Genomic DNA, 18,589 nt, shown 5'->3' on the forward strand with positions numbered 1-18,589 from the left:
AGAATGGCCGCCTTTCAGGGTGGCGGTGGCAGGCAGGGCCGGGGGGCTGAATGGCGCCTGTGAGCCGAGCCTTGGCGGGCGCCCAGCGCTGATCTCACCGGTTCTCCTCCGCCGTTCGCCGCAGCCGCGCAGCGTCGCGGGGGCTGGCGCCCGCCCAGCCACTCGCCGGGCCTCCCCGCTCCCAGCCGTGGCCGGTGGTGCTCCCCCCCTCCGGGGTGCCTGGCCCCTCCGTGCCACGGGGCCAAGGTTGGAGCCGGGGAGATGCAGCCCCGGCGCTGGGTGCCCGGGGGTGGAAAGCATGGATGGGTGTGGGGATGGGGCTGAGGCTTTGTGGGGTGACATTGGGCACGTCGCAGCCATGCAATGGGAGGGTCTTTGGAGGGGGTACACCCCCCCCAGAGCCTGCGGCGCTGGCGACAAGGGGTTCCAGCTTGACTTGCTCCAAGGCTGCATTTCCCCTTGCCCAAACCCATCATCCTGCAGGAACCAGCCCCCCGGGGAGGTGATGCCAGGACACGGCTGGCCTTGGGGGACATCCTGGGCTCCCCAGCACCCCCCTGCCCTTGCAGCCCAACAGCCGTGCCAGGGTGCAGGATGCTGGGGGACCCCCGGGCAGGAGCGGGTGCCGGGGTGGAGGGTGCTGGGGCTGGCCGCAGCTGCCCTGCGGTGACGGCCGGGGATTTAGTGTTCCCCGAAGGAAATTGAATTTGGTGTCTCTGTCGAACACAGCGAGGGAGAGTGCCCTCGTATATCCTCGGGATTTATGGTTTTCCCCGGGTGCTTGCCGTGACGTACGTAATTCTGCCGTGCCACTCACGGCGGGGAAGTGGCCCCGCAGGGAGCTCAGCCCCATGGCCAGACAGACCCCCCCAGGGCAGCCCCTCGGGTCCCTTGGTACCCACATGCCATGGGGCAGGATGTGTGGGGAGAGGAGCCGAGGGCCGGCGGCTGCACCGGTGGTGACGATGAGGAGCTCGCGTTGGGGACGGGCCCGGGCAGGGGTGACGCTGGGCAAAAGTCAGTAAATTTAGGTCTGGTTTACAGCACTAATAAGTGCCAGCACCGGCAGTGCACTGTGCCTGGGGCTCGTATATCACCTCCCTGTGCCTCAAGGGGAGCCACAGTGTGCCCGAAGCATGACGGGGGCTCCCCACCAATGCCAGTGTCCCCATGTCACCTCCCCTCCGCCCCTTGAGGATATCACTGTGCTTGGCCAGCCGTGTCGGGGCAGCTTGGTTGTTCCATCCCTGGCTGCTCTCCCGGCTGGCACAGCAGCGGGGTGCCCGTGGTGTTTTGGGGGGGCCCATGTGCTCAGGGTGGCATCAGTGGTGCCCAGGGAGTCGCCGCTGTTTCCCCTTGCAGACGGCATCTGCCGTGCCTGGGGTGAGTGCCCGGGAACTCGCCAGTATCCTGCACCCAGATATGGGGACAAGGGACCCTGCTGCAGGACACGGGGGTGGCCCAGGGGTAGTGGGGGAGGCCGGGGATGGCACCCCCACCCTGCGCCCGCAGCCACACCTCCCGCTGAGCCCTCCACGTGCCAGTTAATTTCACGCCAAGTGCCCTTGATGGATCTCTTGTTATTTTTGGTGAGCCGAGCCATAAATTTGTGCCACCTCACTGCAGCAAGCTGTTAAACGGGGACGAGAGAGCACCTCTGCCTGGCATGGCGGGGGCACAGGCATGCTGGCCACACCGGGGACACCTCACCCCGGGTCATACTCCAGCTGCAGCCCCTGTGACGGGGGGGGTGACATATTTGGGGGAGCCGTGGCACAATTTGGGGGTTTGTGAGTGTGCTCAGCCATGCTCAACCATCTCTTGCCCTCGGGGATGCCACGCGGTGCTCAGCGTGGGGCCAGGCACCTCTGTATCCCCCCTGCAATGTCCCTTGAGCCACGGTGGCCTGTCCCCGTGCCCGTCCCCTGCCCGCTCTCACCACAGCCCTTCTTTCCTCCAGGCAATGCGGTCGAGGAGAACCAGAAGGTGAAAACCCAGTGGCCACGGTCGGCGGACGAGCCAGGCGTCTACATGGCCCAGACAGGTACTGGCGCTGCCCCGGCACGGGGACAGGCACAGGACACGGGTGCCACGGGGTGTGGGTGCCCGGCCGTGGGCAGGGATGATGGAGATGGAGCGACTCCCTTTGCTTCCTGCCCACTGACCGACTTTATTTGCTCCGTTTATATATTTTTCCTTTACACCTTCCTCCGAGGGTTGTAAAGCACCAAAAAAAAAATCCATTAATTGTTTTGTTCAAATGTATTTATTTGGCAAATCCATCTGGGTAATTTGAGTGCGCTGCTCCCCCCTCCCCAGTCCCCCCTGATTTATGGTCGGAGGGCTCAGAGGCGAGCGGGAGATGGATGAGCCCCGCGCTGGGAGAGGAGCTCCGCTCCGTGTGCCTGGCATGCAGATCCCCTCCCGGCCATGCTCGGGTGCTCACGGGGGTCCTGCCCCCCCCCCCGGGAGCTGCTGGGCAGAGCATGGGGTGACCCGCTCCGGCCTGGGGGACCCCGTGTGACGTGGAGCAGCCGCGGGGTGTTGTCACCTCGGTGGGAGCCCTGCTCCGGAGCCTGCGTCCTGCCTGTCTCCAGGACAAATCGTCCCCTTCAGAGCCCTCCTCCGTATATTCCTTTTTAATTTAAACTAATGGCCTTTTCTTCCGGCCTGTCCAATCACTTCAGAGACATCATCAAGCTTAATAAGCGCCGGGTTGTTGTAAATGTCAGTGCTGTGCTTGGGTGGGGACGGGAGGGGCGGGTCACACCGGGCTGCCTGTGCTGCCTGCGCTGCCCACACCACCCCCGGCTGCCTCAGGGTGGGTGTGATCCCCCGGGGTGGGTGCAATCCTGTGCCCCCACCCCTCTGCGTGGAGCTGGAGGCTGGTGTGGGCTCCTTTGCCCCACTTATGTCCTCAGAGTCATCCCTGTTGCCCTTGTCCTCGTCCCTGCGCTCGTGGGTGCTGTGCCGGGCTCCCACTCACGGGCCATTCCCTGGCCCCCCCACCCCGGGGCAGCGGCCGGTTCTCAGGCTCCGTGTTTCCCACAGGGGATCCGGCAGCGGAGGAATGGTCCCAGTGGAGCGTCTGCTCCCTGACGTGCGGGCAGGGCTCCCAGGTGCGGACGCGCTCCTGCGTCTCCTCGCCCTACGGCACGCTCTGCAGCGGGCTGCTCCGTGAGACACGCACCTGCAACAACACGGCCACCTGCCCAGGTACGGGGGGGACACGGGGGCAGCAAGGGGTGACTCCGCTGCTGGCTGGGGGGTGCCCACCAAAGGGTGGAGCGGGTGGGTGGCTGGGGAGAGCGGGGATGCGGGGGGGAGGATGAGGAGGGTGGCTCTGTGCGGTGGCACTGGCGTGGATGCAGGCGTTGCCCGTCCCATGCTGGGCTACTCTGAGCCCCGTTGGCATCATGTTGCCTTCCCGGCTGTGCCAGCTCTTGGGAAACCGCGTGGGGAGCAGCAAGCTGGGGGAGTGGGTGCCCCAGTGCCCCCCACCACTGGTGCTGCAGCCGGGGGTTTTGCCGTTGGAGCAGCTCAGCCGGTGGCCCCTCTCCATCCATCCTCCCTCCCGGCAAACTCGGGGCTTCCCCGGGGCATCTCTGAGGTTTTGTGCTGGGGGGGGAAGTGGGCACTGGAGCAGGTGCCGGGGGATTCAGGGCAAGGCAGCTTCCTGGCCCGGCATGGTGGGGGGGTCCCCGCTTGTGTGGGGCAGGAGGGGGCTGAGCTGCTCGGTGCTTCGAGGCAGATTACGGGCAGGAGTGGGCAGGCAGGGTGCGGGGGGTGTCACTGGGCCATGGACTGGCCCATTTGTCCATGGTGGTGTCTGTGTGTCTCGCGTGGGACCCCGGGGATCGGAGGGGCCTCAGGGTGCTGCAGCAGCAGCCAGGCTGCCCTGTCTGAGCTTGGGCTTTGCACCCCCAAAACACGTGGTACCCGGTCCTGGCGCTCCGGGGACATCGCAGCTCGTGGAGGAGCATCCGTTAGGATGTTTGTGCACCACGCGGGTCCCTGCTCCCTTCCCGGGGTTGCTGAGCTCCCGTGGGTGTGACATGTCCGAGGGGTGGCTGTGCCGGTGTGTCGGCGTGGGTTGGGGCGAGCCGGGCTGTGTGTGGGTGTGGGGGGACACGTACCGCCGCTGTGGGGACCCCAAAATGGGAGGCTGAAGTGGGGCAGGGAGCAGCAGCGGCACCGCGGGGCAGGCGATGCCAGCGGGACGCGGAGGGGAGCTGGGGACCATGCCTGGCTCTGCCGTGAAGCCCTGGCCCAGGGCGCAGGGGTCTGCAATGGCCAGGACCCCTCGGTGCCAGGAGGAGGACGAGGAGGAGGAGGCTGGAGCCCCGCAGGGCCGGGAGCATGGGGCGACGGCGCTGTGCTATGTTGCAGTTCACGGCGCGTGGGAGGAGTGGTCCCCGTGGAGCCTGTGCTCAGTGACCTGCGGGCGAGGGGCCAGGACCAGGACGCGGCGGTGCGTGGCCCCGCGGCGCGGAGGGAAAGCCTGCGAGGGCCCCGAGCTGCAGGCCAAGCCCTGCAATATCGCGACCTGCCTGGGTCAGTACCTCCCTCTCCTCCCTGCTCCTTCTTCCCCCTGGGAATGCCAGGAGACGGGCACCGGCTGAGATCCAGGGCTGTGCTCCCGGCACAGGGACGGGTGGCACTGCCATGGGGACCTGGGACAGCCCGTGGGCACACGGGTGCTGTGACATGGGGTGCACCCTCCTGTCCCCGCTGGAAGCACGGTGGTGAGGTGGCTCTGTTGGCCATGCCAGGGGGCCTCGAACCCCCACCGTGGGCAGGGTGGACCAGCCTGGGGACCATGGAGGAGCCGGCTCCTTCCCTCCCCATCTGCTGTGGCTGACTGTCCCCCAGGGAAGGCCCAGCGCTGGCCCCGGTGTGGCACAGGGACATCGTGGGGCACCAGGGAGGTGGCTGGAGGTGACAAAGGGGGTCGGCTGCAGGGTCTGTGCGCGGGTGGCAGCGCCATCTCTGTCCCTTCCTCCTATGTGCCAGGCGTGGCTGTGGTGGTGGCCAGGGGGTTGCTGTGGTGATGGCCAGGGATGCCGTGTCGGGGCCAACATCCCTGTGGGGACCCCACGTGCGGCGTGGGGAGGCCAGCGGCGGGCTGGGAGCAGGAGGGAGCGTGGGATCTGAGGGGTGTGCGGGGTGCACCCCATCTGCTGCAGTGCCGGCAGGAGGGACTTGCCACTCGTGGCACATGGCTTTTGCCACGGCAGTCCCATGGAGATGCTGCTGGAGTGGTGAAAGCTCAACAGCTCCTTCCCCTACCTGCCCTGGCCCATACAGCGACGCCGGGGCTGCTGGGTTTGGCAGGGAGCAACGCTGAGGCTCACAGGTTTGATGAGGAGCGATGCCAGGGCTGCCAGTTTTGGCAGGGAGCGATGCCAGAGCTCACAGGTTTGGCGGGGAGCAACGCCAGGGTTCCCAGGTTTGATGGGGAGTGATGCTGGGGCTACTGGTTTTGGCAGGGAGCGATGCCGGGGCTGTTAGGTTTGGTGGTGAGCGATGCCGGAGCTGCTGGGTCTGGCAGGGAGTGATGCCGCGGTCTGGCGAGCGTGGCCACGCAGCAGGACTGGCCGTTGCGGTGCCGCGGGGCCATAGCAGCAGCCACTCGGGGTGTGTGGGAGCCCGTCCCAGTGACAGTCCCCCCAACCGGCGCAGGATTCGGCGCTGGCTGTTGAGGTCGGCACGGGAGGCACCGACATCTCTGTAGGTTGGACCCGTCTCACGGAGAGCCCAGCGCGGGTGGCGGGGAGCCGGGGCCGTGGCGGCCGAGGGGCCGCCGGCCGGTGGGGGCTGACGCCGCTCTCACTTGTCCCCGCAGTGGAAGGGCAGTGGCTGGAGTGGGGCGCCTGGAGCCGCTGCTCCGTCACCTGCGCCAACGGCACCCAGCAGCGGACGCGCAAGTGCAGCGTCTCGGCCCACGGCTGGGCCGAGTGCCGGGGGGCCCACGCCGACGCCCGGGAGTGCTCCAACCCCACCTGTCCCAGTAAGGCCCCCGCGCGCTGTCGGGGGGGTGGGGAGAGCAGGGAGGGGGAGGCCACGCGTGCCCAGCCGTGGCGCTGGCCGTAAAGCCGCTGCGGCGTCACCGCCAGCAGTGCCAGCATCCCCCCCTGCGCCGCGGATGCTGGGAGAGCAGGAGGCAAAGGGTGATACTGGGGATCAGCACCCCCCCACAGACCTCTTCTCGTGCCGGTTGCTCCCTCCAGGCACATCCCAGCTGGAGGAGCCACAGATTCGTCCTGTGTCACCCTGGGGGGACCCGTCGGTGGCGGCAGGTCCCGCCGTGCTTCGGGCGCGCAAGCACGTGCGAGCTCTCGTGCGTGCACATGGGGCAGCTCGTGGGGCTGGGGGACAAAGTCAGGCCAAAGGATGGACCCCGTCCTCATCCCGTCTTGTGACCCCGTCCTCATCTTGTCCTTCAACCCTCCGGTGTCGGTGGCAGGCACGGAGGGAGGCGGTTGCTGCGCCGTGCGGCGGGGCAGGGGGGTCTTGTCTAACAGAGATTTAAATCATCGCTCCGTGGATTTCACACCCCGCGGGGGCTCTCGATTCATGGCGCTGTTGATGGTGCCCGTTAATCCTGCCCTGTCCCCATCCCCTCGGGTGTCACCGAGCCGGGTGTCCCACAGTGTCCCCCCATCCCCGCAGCCGACAGCAAGTGGGGGCCGTGGAACCACTGGAGCCTCTGCTCCAAGACCTGCGACACGGGCTGGCAGCGCCGCTTCCGCATGTGCGAGGGCACCGGCGTGCAGGGCTACCCCTGCGAGGGCAGCGGCGAGGAGGTGAAGACCTGCAACGAGAAGAAGTGCCCAGGTATGGGGCATCCTGTCCCCCCCCTCCTCCTCCCCAGCACCCATCACCCCGCATCCAGGCTGAGCCCTGACCCCAATTTCCCACCCCCCAGCCTACCACGAGATGTGCAAGGATGAGTACGTCATGCTGATGACCTGGAAGAAAACGGCTGCCGGGGAGGTCACCTACAACAAATGTCCCCCCAACGCCACAGGTGAGCACCCCCAAACCCCCCCCCCCCATGCCCTGGAGCAGGGGTGCCAGGCGGTGCCCCCCCGTCCTCAGCATGCCAGTGTTGAACCCGTTTCTCCTGCGCAGGGTCCGCCAGCCGCCGGTGCCTGCTGAGCCCCCACGGGGTCGCCTACTGGGGGGTCCCCAGCTTCGCCCGCTGCGTCTCCCACGAGTACCGATACTTGCATCTCTCAGTAGGTGCACGCTCTGGCGCGGCCCCCCCCTCCCTGCCCTCCACCCCCCCTCCCCATCGCTGGGGGTCTACCCCAGCCCTGCGCCTTGCTTCGCTACCACATGGGGAAACTGAGGCAGGGATCCCCCCCACCCCGCCCCGGGAAGGGCTGGGGGAGGAGCTGTGCTCTTGTGTCCTCAGGGAATGGCTCTCAGGATGGGAAGGACACCCCCCCCCCAGACCCCCACTGCTGCCCTAATTAGTGCAATTAGCTCTGTAGTATCCCCACTGCCCAGGCTCTGGGCATAGCGAGAGGGCTGGGGACACGGTGTGCTGCTGGGGGTGGGGTGCTGGTGGCCAAGTGACACCCATGTCCCCCCCTTCCCCCCCCCGCCACCCCTGTACAAGCTGCGGGAACACCTGGCCAAGGGGCAGCGGGTGCTGGCGGGCGAGGGCATGTCCCAGGTGGTGCGGAGTCTGCTGGAGCTCGTGGCCCGCAAGACCTACTACAGCGGGGACCTGCTCTTCTCCGTGGAGATCCTGCGCAACGTCACCGACACCTTCAAGAGGGCCACCTACACCCCGTCCTCCGAGGACGTGCAGGTAGCGGGGCGGGGGACGGCGAGGGACACCCCCCGGGGGAGGTGGCGGCGGTCGGTCCCCGGAGCCCAGCCCCGCTGAGCCCCGTCCCCGCAGCGCTTCTTCCAGGTGGTGAGCTACATGGTGGACGCGGAGAACCGGGACAAGTGGGAGGATGCTCAGCAGGTGAGTGGTCCAGGTCACGGGGAGGGGGTGACCAGAGCAGCCCGGAATGTCCCCAGCGTGGGGGACACATCCCGGCGGGGCTGCGGAGCTGGTCTGTCACCCGCAGGTCTCGCCTGGCTCCGTGCACTTGATGAAGGTGGTGGAGGACTTCATCCACCTCGTGGGGGACGCGCTGAAGGCTTTCCAGAGCTCCCTCATCGTCACCGACAACCTGGGTGAGCGGTGGGGCGGGCGCAGGGCCGCGGCGGGTTCCGGGAGCTGGCCGGTGACACCCGCTCTGCCCCGGCAGTGACCAGTATCCAGCGGGAGCCCGTCTCGGCCGTCTCCAGCGACATCAACTTCCCCATGAAAGGGCGCCGGGGCATGAAGGATTGGGCCCGCAGCTCTGAGGACAAGCTCTTCATCCCCAGGGAGGTGCTCAGCCTCGCCTCCGCCGGTGAGGCAGGGCTGGGCCGCGGGCGCCGGCACCTTCCACACGTGTGTGTGTGTCTGTCTGTGTGTGCACGGGTGGGAACACACACGTGTGGGTGCCCCTCTGGTGCTGCGCACATGCAGGCGCCTGTGTGAGTGTGCACGTGGGAGGGTACATGTGTGTGTGAGAGTGCACGTGTGGGTGCACATCTGGGAGTACTCGTGTGTGTGAGCGTGCACAGCTGGGAGTGTACATGTGGGTGCACATGTGGGTGCACATCTGGGAGGGTGCATGTGTGTGAGCGTGCACATCTGGGAGTGTACATGTGGGTGCACATCTGGGAGTACTCGTGTGTGTGTGTGCACATCTTGGAGTGTGCATGTGCGTGCACGTGTGAACACACACATGTGGGTGCACATCTGGGAGGGTGCACGTGTGAGCAGGCACATCTGGGAGTGTGCGTGTGTGTACACGTGTGAGTGTGCACATGTGGGTGCACATCTGGGAGGGTGCACATGCGTGAGCGTGCACATCTGGGAGTGTACATGCATGAACAGGCCCATCTGGGAGTGTACACGTGTGTGCACGTGTGAGTGAACGTGGGTGCACATCTGGGATGTACACATGTATGTGTGAGCATGCGCAACTTGGAGTGTGTGTGCGTGCACGTGTGAACATGCACACGTGGCTGCACATCTGGGAGTGGACACACGTGACCAGGCACATCTGGGAGCGTACTCGTGTGTGTGTGTGAGCGTGCACATCTGGAAGCATGCATGTGTGTGCGTGTGTGAACATACACATGTGAGCATGCCCATGTGAGTGCACATCTGGTGCGGTGCACATGCAGGCACCTACGTGAACAGGCACATCTGGCAGCGTGCATGTATGTGCATGTGCGAGTGCACATGCGGGTGCACATCTGGGAGTGTACTCGTGTGTGTGAGCGGGCACATCTGGGCATGTGCATGTGTGTGCGTGTGTGAGCGTGCACATGTGACACCCATCTTTTGTTGTGCACACGCACGTGTGAGCACGTGTACCTGCGAGTGCGCACGTGTGTGCATGTGTGAACACGCCCGTGTGCGTGCACATCTGTGCCCACGGAGCACACACACGTGTGCAGGGCACATTCGCACAGGCATAGGAGCGTGCCTACCCGGGAGCGTGCACGTGTGTGTGCGTGTACGAGCGTGAACACGCGTGAACTTGCGTGGCCAGGGCTGTGCATGCCTGCGAGTGTGCAGGCGGCCTCCTGCCAGCCCACGCGTGTCCGCATGTGTCGGGGCGGGGGTGCGTGTTCCCTCGCACACGTGTGTGGGTGCTCACCGAGCCCCCACGTGTGCCGGGCGCTGGATCACGGCGCCGCTTTTCCTTCTCCCCTCTCTCTGCAGAAACCGAGGAATCGTCCCACTTCGTCATCGGGGCCGTGCTCTACCGCACGCTGGGCCTCATCCTGCCCCCTCCCCGGTGAGTGGGGCCACCAGCTGCCCCCCCCGTGCCGTGTCCCCCACGCTGGGTCCCCCCCCACTCCCTGTGACAGACAGTGGCCCTCTCTCCCTGCAGGACTCCCCTGGCCGTCACCTCCAAGGTGCTGATGGTGACGGTGCGCCCGCCGACCAAGCCCGCGGAGCCCCTCGTCCTGGTGGAGCTCTCCCACATCATCAACGTGAGTGTCCCCCCCGCCCTGCTCCATGTCACCTCTCAGTCCCGTGTGGTCCCCCCAGGCGCTAAGAACCAGGCAAGGGCCAGCAACTCGCGGCTGGTGGCCACAAGCTCTCGGCTCTGTGCCTGTGGTGGGGATGTGCCAGCGCTGGGGGAGCTGGGCAGGTCCCCAAATACCCTCCCGGGGGTGGGAGTGGGGCAGGGGGGTGAAGCACTAACCCGTCCGTCTGTCCGCAGGGCACGTCCCACCCGCAGTGCGTCACCTGGGACTACTCGAGGACGTGAGTGAGGGACGGGGACACCCTGGCCGTGCCCTCACTGGTGGGCGACGCTGGGCAATGGGGGTGGGCTGTCCCGGCACCCTGTCGGTCCCCAGGGAGGTGGCGGGAGGGGCGGGGGGAGCAGGGCTGGTCCCTTTGGGTGGCCGAATGCCTCCGACTGCGGGTGAATTGTGCCGCGGTGTGACGCTGGGGACAGATGCCACCAGCCTGCCCAGTGCCATTTGTCAGCTCAGAGCCCTGGCAGGAGCACGGGGAGGGGAGTGGGGGGCACTGCAGGGCCCCCCCACCCCAGTGCCTGTGGGGTCACTGGTTCCAGTACAGTGCCTGTGCTGAGGGGGGAGGCGTGGGGTTGTGATGAGCGTGGCAGGTCTCAGCCCGGCCCAGGGAGGGGGGCAGCTGCATCCCCAGCTGTTCCACAGACCCAGTTCCCAGTTTCCCCGCCTTGCTGGGAGCTGGGGCCGCTCTCCCTGTGCGTGGCCAGCGTCACCACGGGGCACCCCCTCCCGTGTCCCACGGGGGTCCCCATGGCAGGAGGGGTCCCTGAGGTGTGTGTGTGGGGGAGCATCGCCCACTCGCGGGCAGGTCTGGGTTTGGGGTAGCCATGGCTCGTGCTGGGGGGTGTGGCACGGGTGCCGGGGGGCCTGCCCTGGTGCTGCCTTAGCCCCCCCCCTCCATCCCCACCACCCCTCCTCCCAGGCCTGACCCCCTCGCCCTGCAATTCCCCCCCCCCCCCGCCCCCCCCAAACCTGGATGGGATGATTAAAAATCAAGTCTTCGTGTTGCACGGATCAGCCCCGGGGTTGATTAACCTCTCACCTGGCAGTGGCCCCCCCCCAACATCTGCCTCCCCCCAGGCAGGGGCCAGCAAAGGGTTAAGGCGTCAGAGGCGCGAGGGGCTGCGTGTTTGATCATTTCAAATTGCTCTCCCTCGCGCTGGTCCCATTAATCAGGGATGCTGGCTTGGGAAACTGGGACACGGAGAGCTGCCAAACCCTGGAGACCCTCCCCGCGCACACCAAATGCCAGTGCCGCCAGCTCGCCACCTTCGCCGTCCTCGCCCAGCTGCCCCGAGACCTGGTAGGGGACAGGGAGGGGGGACAGGGATGAGCCTGCTGGGGACACGGGTCATGGATGGGGAGGGGGGGCGGTGCCCTGGCTGTGGGCCCTGGCCGAGGTGGGGGTGCTGAGGGGGGTGGGGATGGGCATTGCCTGCACGCACCCTGAGGGGATGGGGGGGGTGCTGCGGGATGCAAGGGGGAGGTCTCCCACCAGCCAGGGGAAAGGCCCCCCGCACCCCGCTGGCACCCTGAGGATGTGTTTGTGTGGGCAGGGGGGTGCCAGGGCTCGATATGGGGCATTGCTGTGTGCCAGGAGGGGAGGGGGCAGCCCCGGCCCTAGGCATCCCCCCCACACCCCATTGCTATTCCGCCCGCGTCCCCCGTCGGCATGGAGATGGGCACGGGTCCCCGGGAAGGCGCCTTGGCTGCGGCCATCAACCCCCGCCGGCACCCGGGGGTCCCCTAACAGGGTGGGGTGGGGGGCCCAGTGGGGGCAGGGGGCTGTCAGGGAGCCGTGGGGGGCTCAGCCACTCTCCCCACCCCATTCCCCACCAGGCCATGGACCCCTCAGGCACCCCATCGGTGCCGCTGATGATCGGCTGCGCCGTCTCCTGCATGGCCCTGCTGACCCTGCTGGTGATCTACGCTGCCTTCTGGAGGTGACCCGGGGACAGCTGGGGACCTGGGGGGCACCTGGGGCACGAGGCCATGTGGGGAGGGGGTGGCGAAGGGGGTCACGGCGTGAGGAAAGGCTCAGCATCGATGTGATTAAATGCAATGTGGCAGGAAGAGAATAACCTGGGTGGGAGAGGTGCCCGGGCTGCCTGGCACTGTCCCTGGCCCGTCGGCAGCATGGGGGTACGTGGGGATGGGGACATGGGGATGGGGACGTGGGGACAGGGACGTGGGACGCTGGCACCCGAGCCCCACGCTGCTCCTGCCTGCAGGTTCATCAAGTCAGAGCGCTCCATCATCCTGCTCAACTTCTGCGTCTCCATCCTGGCCTCCAACATCCTCATCCTCGTGGGCCAGTCCCAGATGCTCAGCAAGGTGGGTGCCACCACCGTGTCCCCCCACTCCGTGGGGTCCCCGGGTGGGCGCAGGGGCTGCGGCAGGCTCTGAGCCTTCTCTTCCCGGCCGGTCGCCCTGTCTCTGCTGGCTCCCAGCAGCAGATTGGATTTGGATTAACTCGATCTCGGGATTAAATCCTTTGTGCCGGTGGCTTTGACACAAACCTCACTTGGCGTGGGAGTTTAACCGCCGCGGTGCCGGGCGTGTGGCCACGGTGGTGCCACGATAGCTCCTCCCTGTGACACGCCCGCGTCCCCGCAGGGCGTGTGCACCATGACGGCGGCCTTCCTCCACTTCTTCTTCCTCTCGTCCTTCTGCTGGGTGCTGACGGAGGCCTGGCAGTCCTACCTGGCGGTGATCGGCCGGATCCGGACACGCCTGGTCAGGAAACGCTTCCTGTGCTTGGGATGGGGTAAGAGCCTGGCAGGGCTGGTCCCGGGACGGGGTGGGGGGGAGGCACCACACCCCACTCCCTGGTACCCCCCCAGGGTTATCAGAAGGAGAAACTGAGGCACAACAGAGGAAAGCAGACCCAGGTCCCTTCGACGTGGCACCCTCTGACCAACCAGACCATGGGGAGCTGCCAGAAGGGCCCCATCCCTGTCCCCATCCACAGGGGTGATGCTGGGGGGGACACACACAGCGATGCCACCCCCCTGCAGCTCCAGCCTCGTCTCCCCTCTCCAGGGTTGCCAGCCCTTGTGGTCGCAGTCTCCGTCGGCTTCACGCGGACCAAAGGCTACGGGACGGCGAGCTAGTACGTGGGGCTGGCATAGGGTGGGGGACACAGGGCTGGGCACGGGGACCTCTCCGGGCTGGCAGCAGTGCTGGGAGCAGGGGATGGGGACAGGGGACGTCCCCTCTCGGCCAGCCCCTGACACGCCACGGTCCCCTGCAGCTGCTGGCTCTCGCTGGAGGGCGGTTTGCTCTACGCCTTCGTGGGACCCGCCGCTGTCATCGTGCTGGTGAGCTGACCCCAAGCCTTGGGCCCCCCCAAAACCCCACCTGGGTGCGTGGCAGCTCCTGCCAGTCCCGACTGATGGGGGGGCTCCGTGCCCGGCCCTAACGCCAGTGCTGCTCTCGCCCAAGGTGAACATGCTGGTCGGCATCATCGTGTTCAACAAACTCATGTCCCGTGATGGCATTTCAGATAAGTCCAAAAAGCAGCGAGCTGGGTAAGTGCCCTGCGTCCCGCGGGGCTGTCCCTGGGGCCGGCGTGGAGCACCCTGCCCCTCCGCGGGGCATGGCATGGGGGCACCCCCGGGAGAGGGCTGAGGACGGGGCAGACTTCACCTCATCAGTGGGTGCTGGGGGCCAAGCCCGGGGGGACTGCAGCCCCTTGTTGGGGGCTGCTGGAGGGGCAGTAGCTGCGGGGCGGGGAGGGGACAGTCACCCCCAAACCTTCCCCCGGGGAAGGGGGAGCCGCATGCCGTGGCCCCCCCTCCCTGCTGTCAGCGGAGGGGGCTGAGCCCTGCCCGCCCCATCCCGCTGCCGCTTGGCCACCCCGGCTCGTCATTAACTGCTGCCGCCCTCGACTAACCCGGCTCTCTCTCTCTCTTTTTCTTTTCCTTCTCCCATTTGCTTTTTGCCTGTGTCTGTCCATCCATCCATCCGTCTGTCTGTCCCCCCCCGCCAAATCCCTGCCATCCCGCTCTCCCATGGCCTTGCTCCCCGCCGCCTGCATCCCCGCGTGGCCCGGTCCTGGCCGCGGGGCGCTGGGGGGGGTGGTGGGCGCGTAGCTCCAAGCCCCCCCCCTGCGGCAACCTGCTGCTGAAATGCACCAAGTGCGGCGTGGTGTCCAGCGCGGCCATGACCTCCGCCACCGCCAGCAGCGCCATGTTAGTGCCCGCCACGCGCCCGCATCGCCTCCCCCACCCCGCCCCGAGCACAGCCTTGGACCCTGCGCAATGATGGGGGGGGGCTGTGGGCTCTGTGGGCATCGCCCCGGGGTGGGGGACGGGGTTCTGGGGTGGGGGGGGCGGGGTGTTCCATGGGTAGGGCGAAGGCTGTGTGCTCGGGGTGGCCCCCTCCGGGCGCGGGGTGCGCGCGTCCCACCGTGGCCATCACGTCTGCATGGCATGGCTTCCCGCAGGTCACGTCATCTCCGGGGTCGGGGCGTGGGGGGGGCTCAGCTCTTCTTCCCCCCCATCCCCCAGGGGGGTGGTTTGGGAGTGGGGAGGGCGTGAGGGGCACGGGCTAGTGCTGGGGACCATGAGCCCCCACGGGTGCTGGTTGGGCTGTGACTGCTGCCACCCGGGTCAGCCCAGGCCCCTGCTCCCAGGGCGATAGAAACAGCCCCAAAATTCACTGCTAAAAAAGAAAGAAATTCCCTTTCTGCTCTTCTTGCGGCTGCGGGAGGGTGATGGTGGCCCCGTGTCCCCCCAGCACCCTCACTGCCAGCTGGGTGGGGACAGGGACACACATGCTCGGCGATGCCAGGGGCTCAGCTGGGGGGCAGAAGGAGCCCACAGGCCCCCTCGCCCCAAAGCGTCAGCGCCCCAAGCACCCCGCCAGCGCCGGCCTGGGGATGCTGAGGAAGAGGGGCCAGCGGGGAGTGGGGGGCCTGGCGGGGTGCACGGCGTCCGCAGGGTGTTCGGGCTCGGGGCTCCGTGCCACACTGCACACGCACGGTCAGCCCCGGCCGCGCTCATGGGGTGGGGGAGGGATGCTTGGGGGGCTGTCGCGGGGTGGGGGGGATGCTCGGGGGTGCTGTCACGGGGTAGCCCCGGCGCAGCGGGCTCACCCCGGCCCCTCTCTCCCTGCCCCAGGGCATCGCTGTGGAGCTCCTGCGTGGTCCTGCCTCTGCTGGCGCTGACCTGGATGTCGGCCGTGCTCGCCATGACCGACCGGCGCTCCATCCTCTTCCAGGTCCTCTTCGCCGTCTTCAACTCCGTCCAGGGCTTCGTCATCATCACCGTACACGGGTTCCTGCGCCGAGAGGTGGGGCGGCCCCGGAGGGGTGCCAAGGGGGGGGCCCCTGGCCGCGGGGCCGTGACCGGCTCTGTCCCCGCAGGTCCAGGATGTGGTGAAGTGTCAGATGGGGGGGTGCAGGAGCGAGGAGAATGAAAACTCGCCCGACTCCTGTAAGAACGGGCAAGTGCAGATCCTGGTGAGTGCGGCAGCGCCAGCACGGGCCGGGCAGGGCTGGGCAGGGCTGCTCGCCCTGGTTGGGGCAGGGTCCCCCTTGCAAGCCCCGCTGCTCCCTGTGCTGGCCAAGATGCATTCATTTCCCCATCTCTCCCCCTCTCTTTCTCTCTCCTCTCTCTCTCTCTATTTCCCCTCTTTCTGTATTTTTATAGACAGATTTTGAAAAGGACGTTGACCTGGCGTGTCAGACAGGTAAGGTCTCCCCTGCCCCCTGCGCTGGGGATGGGGATGTCACCGTGCCACGCCTGGGGAGGGACAGGCAGTGTGTGCCGGGGCGAGCGCGATGCCACCGCGCAGGGGGTCGATCCAGCCCCCCCACGGGACCCCCGGGGCTGGCTCTGACCCCGCTCCCTGCCCGCAGTGTTGTTCAAGGAGGTGAACACCTGCAACCCCGCCACCATCACGGGCACCTTGTCCCGGATCTCCCTGGACGGGGACGAAGATCCCAAGCTCAACACCACCTCGGAGGGTGGGCTGGGTTTCTCCAGCCTTCCAGGGAACATCCCCCCCACCAGCATCCTGGTCCAGGTCCCCAAAATGACACCCAACGTGGTGGCCGGCTTGAGCGAGCTGGGTGACCCGCCGGCACAGCCGCTGAGCCTGGAAGCGCCGGGTCCCGTCTACCTGTGCACGGAGAGCAGCCTGCGGCCCCTGGACTACGGCTGGCTGCGGGCCCCCGAGCCCCCCCGCGAGAGCGACTACATGATGCTGCCCCGCCGGACCGGCAGCCTCAAGCCCTTTCCGCGGGACGAGGGTACCCTCGGTCCCGGCACCGAGGAGGGGGTGCCTGGTGGGACAGGACGCCCGGTAGCCGAGGGGGATGCTTACCCCGGCTTTGTCGCGGTGGATCACGTCAACGTGAACTTGAACCAGCCCTACGGGACAGTGAAGACCCCCTACGGCCTCCAGTTCAAGCAGCACCCCACTGTGCGGCAGATCCTGGCCTCGGAGCTGTCGGAGCGCAGCCGCACCATGCCCCGCACCGTCCCGGGCTCCGCCATGAAAGTGGGGTCCCTGGAGGTGAGTGGGGGGGCTGGATACATCCCGGGGAGGGGGGGAGATGTGTGGGAGGGGGTTGGGGAACCCGCATGAGCTTGTGTGCACGTGTGGAGCTGCGTGAGCTGCCCTCGCGCTCACTGCTCACCCCCACAGCGCGGGGGATAAGCCACAGGTCCCCCAGCTCGCCCGGGAGCCCCGTGTCCCCAGCGGAGCCCTGTCCCCTGCCAGTGGCATGGCTGAGGGGACTGGCATGAGCCCCCCCCACCCTGCCCTGCTCCCCGCTGCACCCTGGACCTGCAAAGACCTTTCCCTTTTCTTCTCCCTCTCCTCCCGCTGCGTGTCCCCTGCCAGAGGAAGAGGTTGCGATACTCCGATCTGGACTTTGAGGTAAGCCCCGCCACGACAGCCCGTGTCACCGGTGCCCGCCATGGGGTCGGGTGCCCTCCGGTGACCGAGCCACCTTGTCCCTGGTTCCCTCTGGCTCGCTGTCAGCAAAGGAGGAGTTTTACACCAGGCCATAACGAGCATTGGCTCGTGATTAAAACACCAGCGCTGAGCAGGGGTGGTGCAGCAGGTTCTGCCGCTCGCCTGCACCCTCTGCCACGGGTCTGGGGGTGCCCTGGGTGGATATGGGGGGTGAGGAGGGGGACAGAGATGGGGAGGGGGGTGTGCCGAGGGGCATGGGGCCATGCTGGATGCTGACAGCTGCTCTCACCCTGCAGAAGGTGATGCACACGCGGAAGCGCCACTCCGAGCTCTACCACGAGCTCAACCAGAAGTTTCACACGCTGGACCGGTACCGGGCCCCGGCTGCTGGCTCCTCCAAGGTGAGGTCCTGGGGGTCCCATCCTGCCCCGCTCTGCTCCCCTGCACCCCTCCACCTCCCCCCTGCGTGGACCGGGACAGCGCGGGGAGAATGGGGGGAGACAGGGCATCCCGGGAGCTGAGCGCTGTGGGTTTATTTCCACAGCGAGAAAAGCGGTGGAGCGTCTCGTCGGGCGGCGCGGACAAGAGCGTGGCCAACGTAAGTGCCAAAAACTCCTCCCTGGGGCTGACCTGGATGGGGCTGGAGGGTGGTGCTGGGGGGGTTGGGTGCCGGCGGGACAGAGCCACGCACCCTGGCCACTTGCTGCAGCTCCCCCTCGCCTCGCAGGATGCGGCCAGCCCTGAGGAGCCGCAGGCGCCGGCCGCGCCACCGAAGCCGTGGAGCACGTTCAAGGCGATGACGCTGGGGTCCCTGCCCAGCGCCCACCGGGACCGGCTGGAGCTGCGCTGCGCGGACTGGGAGGGCCCCTGCGCCGGCCTGGATGTGACCGACGGCGACTTCCAGACGGAGGTGTGAGCCCCCGCGCCCGCCGCCTTCGCCCCGGCGCAGGGCGAACCGGGTTCACTCCGTCCTCCTCAGCGGCCGGGGGGGGTCCCTGCCTGGCCGGAGACGTCCCTACAGGAGGGACCGTGCTCCCCCCACCCCCGGCCGCAGCCGCCCCCCGCCCGTCCTTGCGCGGTTTCTCCTCCCTGCCACCCTCCGGACGTGGGTGTGGAGGGGACACGCGCACCCCCCCTCCACGTTCACCCACCGATCACGCCTGCACCCCCCCCGGGGCAGGACCGGCCCGTCGAAGCCGTCGGATCTTCGTTCTTTTCTACCGGGATGTTTCTTCACGCCGTGCACCGTGTGCACGCGAGCGGCCACCCCTCGCCCCCCCACCCCGGGGCCCCGTGGCCGCCCCCTCCCAGCCCTCCCCACCATCCCCACCCCACGGGGCAGGTGCTGTTGTTGTTGGAAATAAAAGTTCACTCTCTGTGGTGCCGTGGGGCCGCGGCCGCCGCCTGGTGCTTCATGTTGGGGGGGTCTGGGGTGGCCATCACTCAGTGGGGACCCCCAATCTGGCTGCTTCTCCTCGCCGTGGCCCTGCCTGGTGCCCGCAGGATCCCACTGGCCAGGGCTGAGCCCGCCTTGTAAACGAGCGTC

General features: G+C 67.4%; 1 protein-coding gene across 5 annotated transcripts in view; it reads left to right on the forward strand.

Moving 5' to 3' along the window:
- The window catches only part of ADGRB2 (adhesion G protein-coupled receptor B2), a 28,777-nt gene extending 10,354 nt beyond the window's left edge, over positions 1–18,423 (forward strand). For 2 of the 5 annotated variants that reach the window (XM_074894267.1, XM_074894266.1), the window contains exons 3-32: positions 1,961–2,044; positions 3,052–3,216; positions 4,390–4,554; positions 5,846–6,010; positions 6,673–6,837; positions 6,929–7,030; positions 7,135–7,241; positions 7,628–7,822; positions 7,916–7,984; positions 8,091–8,199; positions 8,274–8,420; positions 9,791–9,866; positions 9,963–10,065; positions 10,299–10,342; positions 11,293–11,419; positions 11,956–12,059; positions 12,348–12,450; positions 12,733–12,883; positions 13,159–13,228; positions 13,370–13,436; positions 13,561–13,646; positions 14,211–14,309; positions 15,240–15,411; positions 15,485–15,580; positions 15,771–15,810; positions 15,980–16,638; positions 16,969–17,004; positions 17,340–17,444; positions 17,588–17,641; positions 17,771–18,423. In XM_074894267.1, the coding sequence (XP_074750368.1) occupies positions 1,961–2,044; positions 3,052–3,216; positions 4,390–4,554; positions 5,846–6,010; positions 6,673–6,837; positions 6,929–7,030; positions 7,135–7,241; positions 7,628–7,822; positions 7,916–7,984; positions 8,091–8,199; positions 8,274–8,420; positions 9,791–9,866; positions 9,963–10,065; positions 10,299–10,342; positions 11,293–11,419; positions 11,956–12,059; positions 12,348–12,450; positions 12,733–12,883; positions 13,159–13,228; positions 13,370–13,436; positions 13,561–13,646; positions 14,211–14,309; positions 15,240–15,411; positions 15,485–15,580; positions 15,771–15,810; positions 15,980–16,638; positions 16,969–17,004; positions 17,340–17,444; positions 17,588–17,641; positions 17,771–17,959 (3,854 nt within the window). In that variant the 3' untranslated portion in view covers positions 17,960–18,423. The remainder of the gene's footprint in view (positions 1–1,960; positions 2,045–3,051; positions 3,217–4,389; positions 4,555–5,845; positions 6,011–6,672; positions 6,838–6,928; positions 7,031–7,134; positions 7,242–7,627; positions 7,823–7,915; positions 7,985–8,090; positions 8,200–8,273; positions 8,421–9,790; positions 9,867–9,962; positions 10,066–10,298; positions 10,343–11,292; positions 11,420–11,955; positions 12,060–12,347; positions 12,451–12,732; positions 12,884–13,158; positions 13,229–13,369; positions 13,437–13,560; positions 13,647–14,210; positions 14,310–15,239; positions 15,412–15,484; positions 15,581–15,770; positions 15,811–15,979; positions 16,639–16,968; positions 17,005–17,339; positions 17,445–17,587; positions 17,642–17,770) is intronic. The other 3 variants (XM_074894268.1, XM_074894269.1, XM_074894271.1) reach the window with 3 other exon arrangements.
- The last annotated feature ends 166 nt before the right edge of the window (positions 18,424–18,589 follow it).

This window comes from Strix uralensis, chromosome 25 (assembly GCF_047716275.1).
Source record: "Strix uralensis isolate ZFMK-TIS-50842 chromosome 25, bStrUra1, whole genome shotgun sequence".
Classification (NCBI taxonomy): Eukaryota; Metazoa; Chordata; class Aves; order Strigiformes; family Strigidae; genus Strix; species Strix uralensis.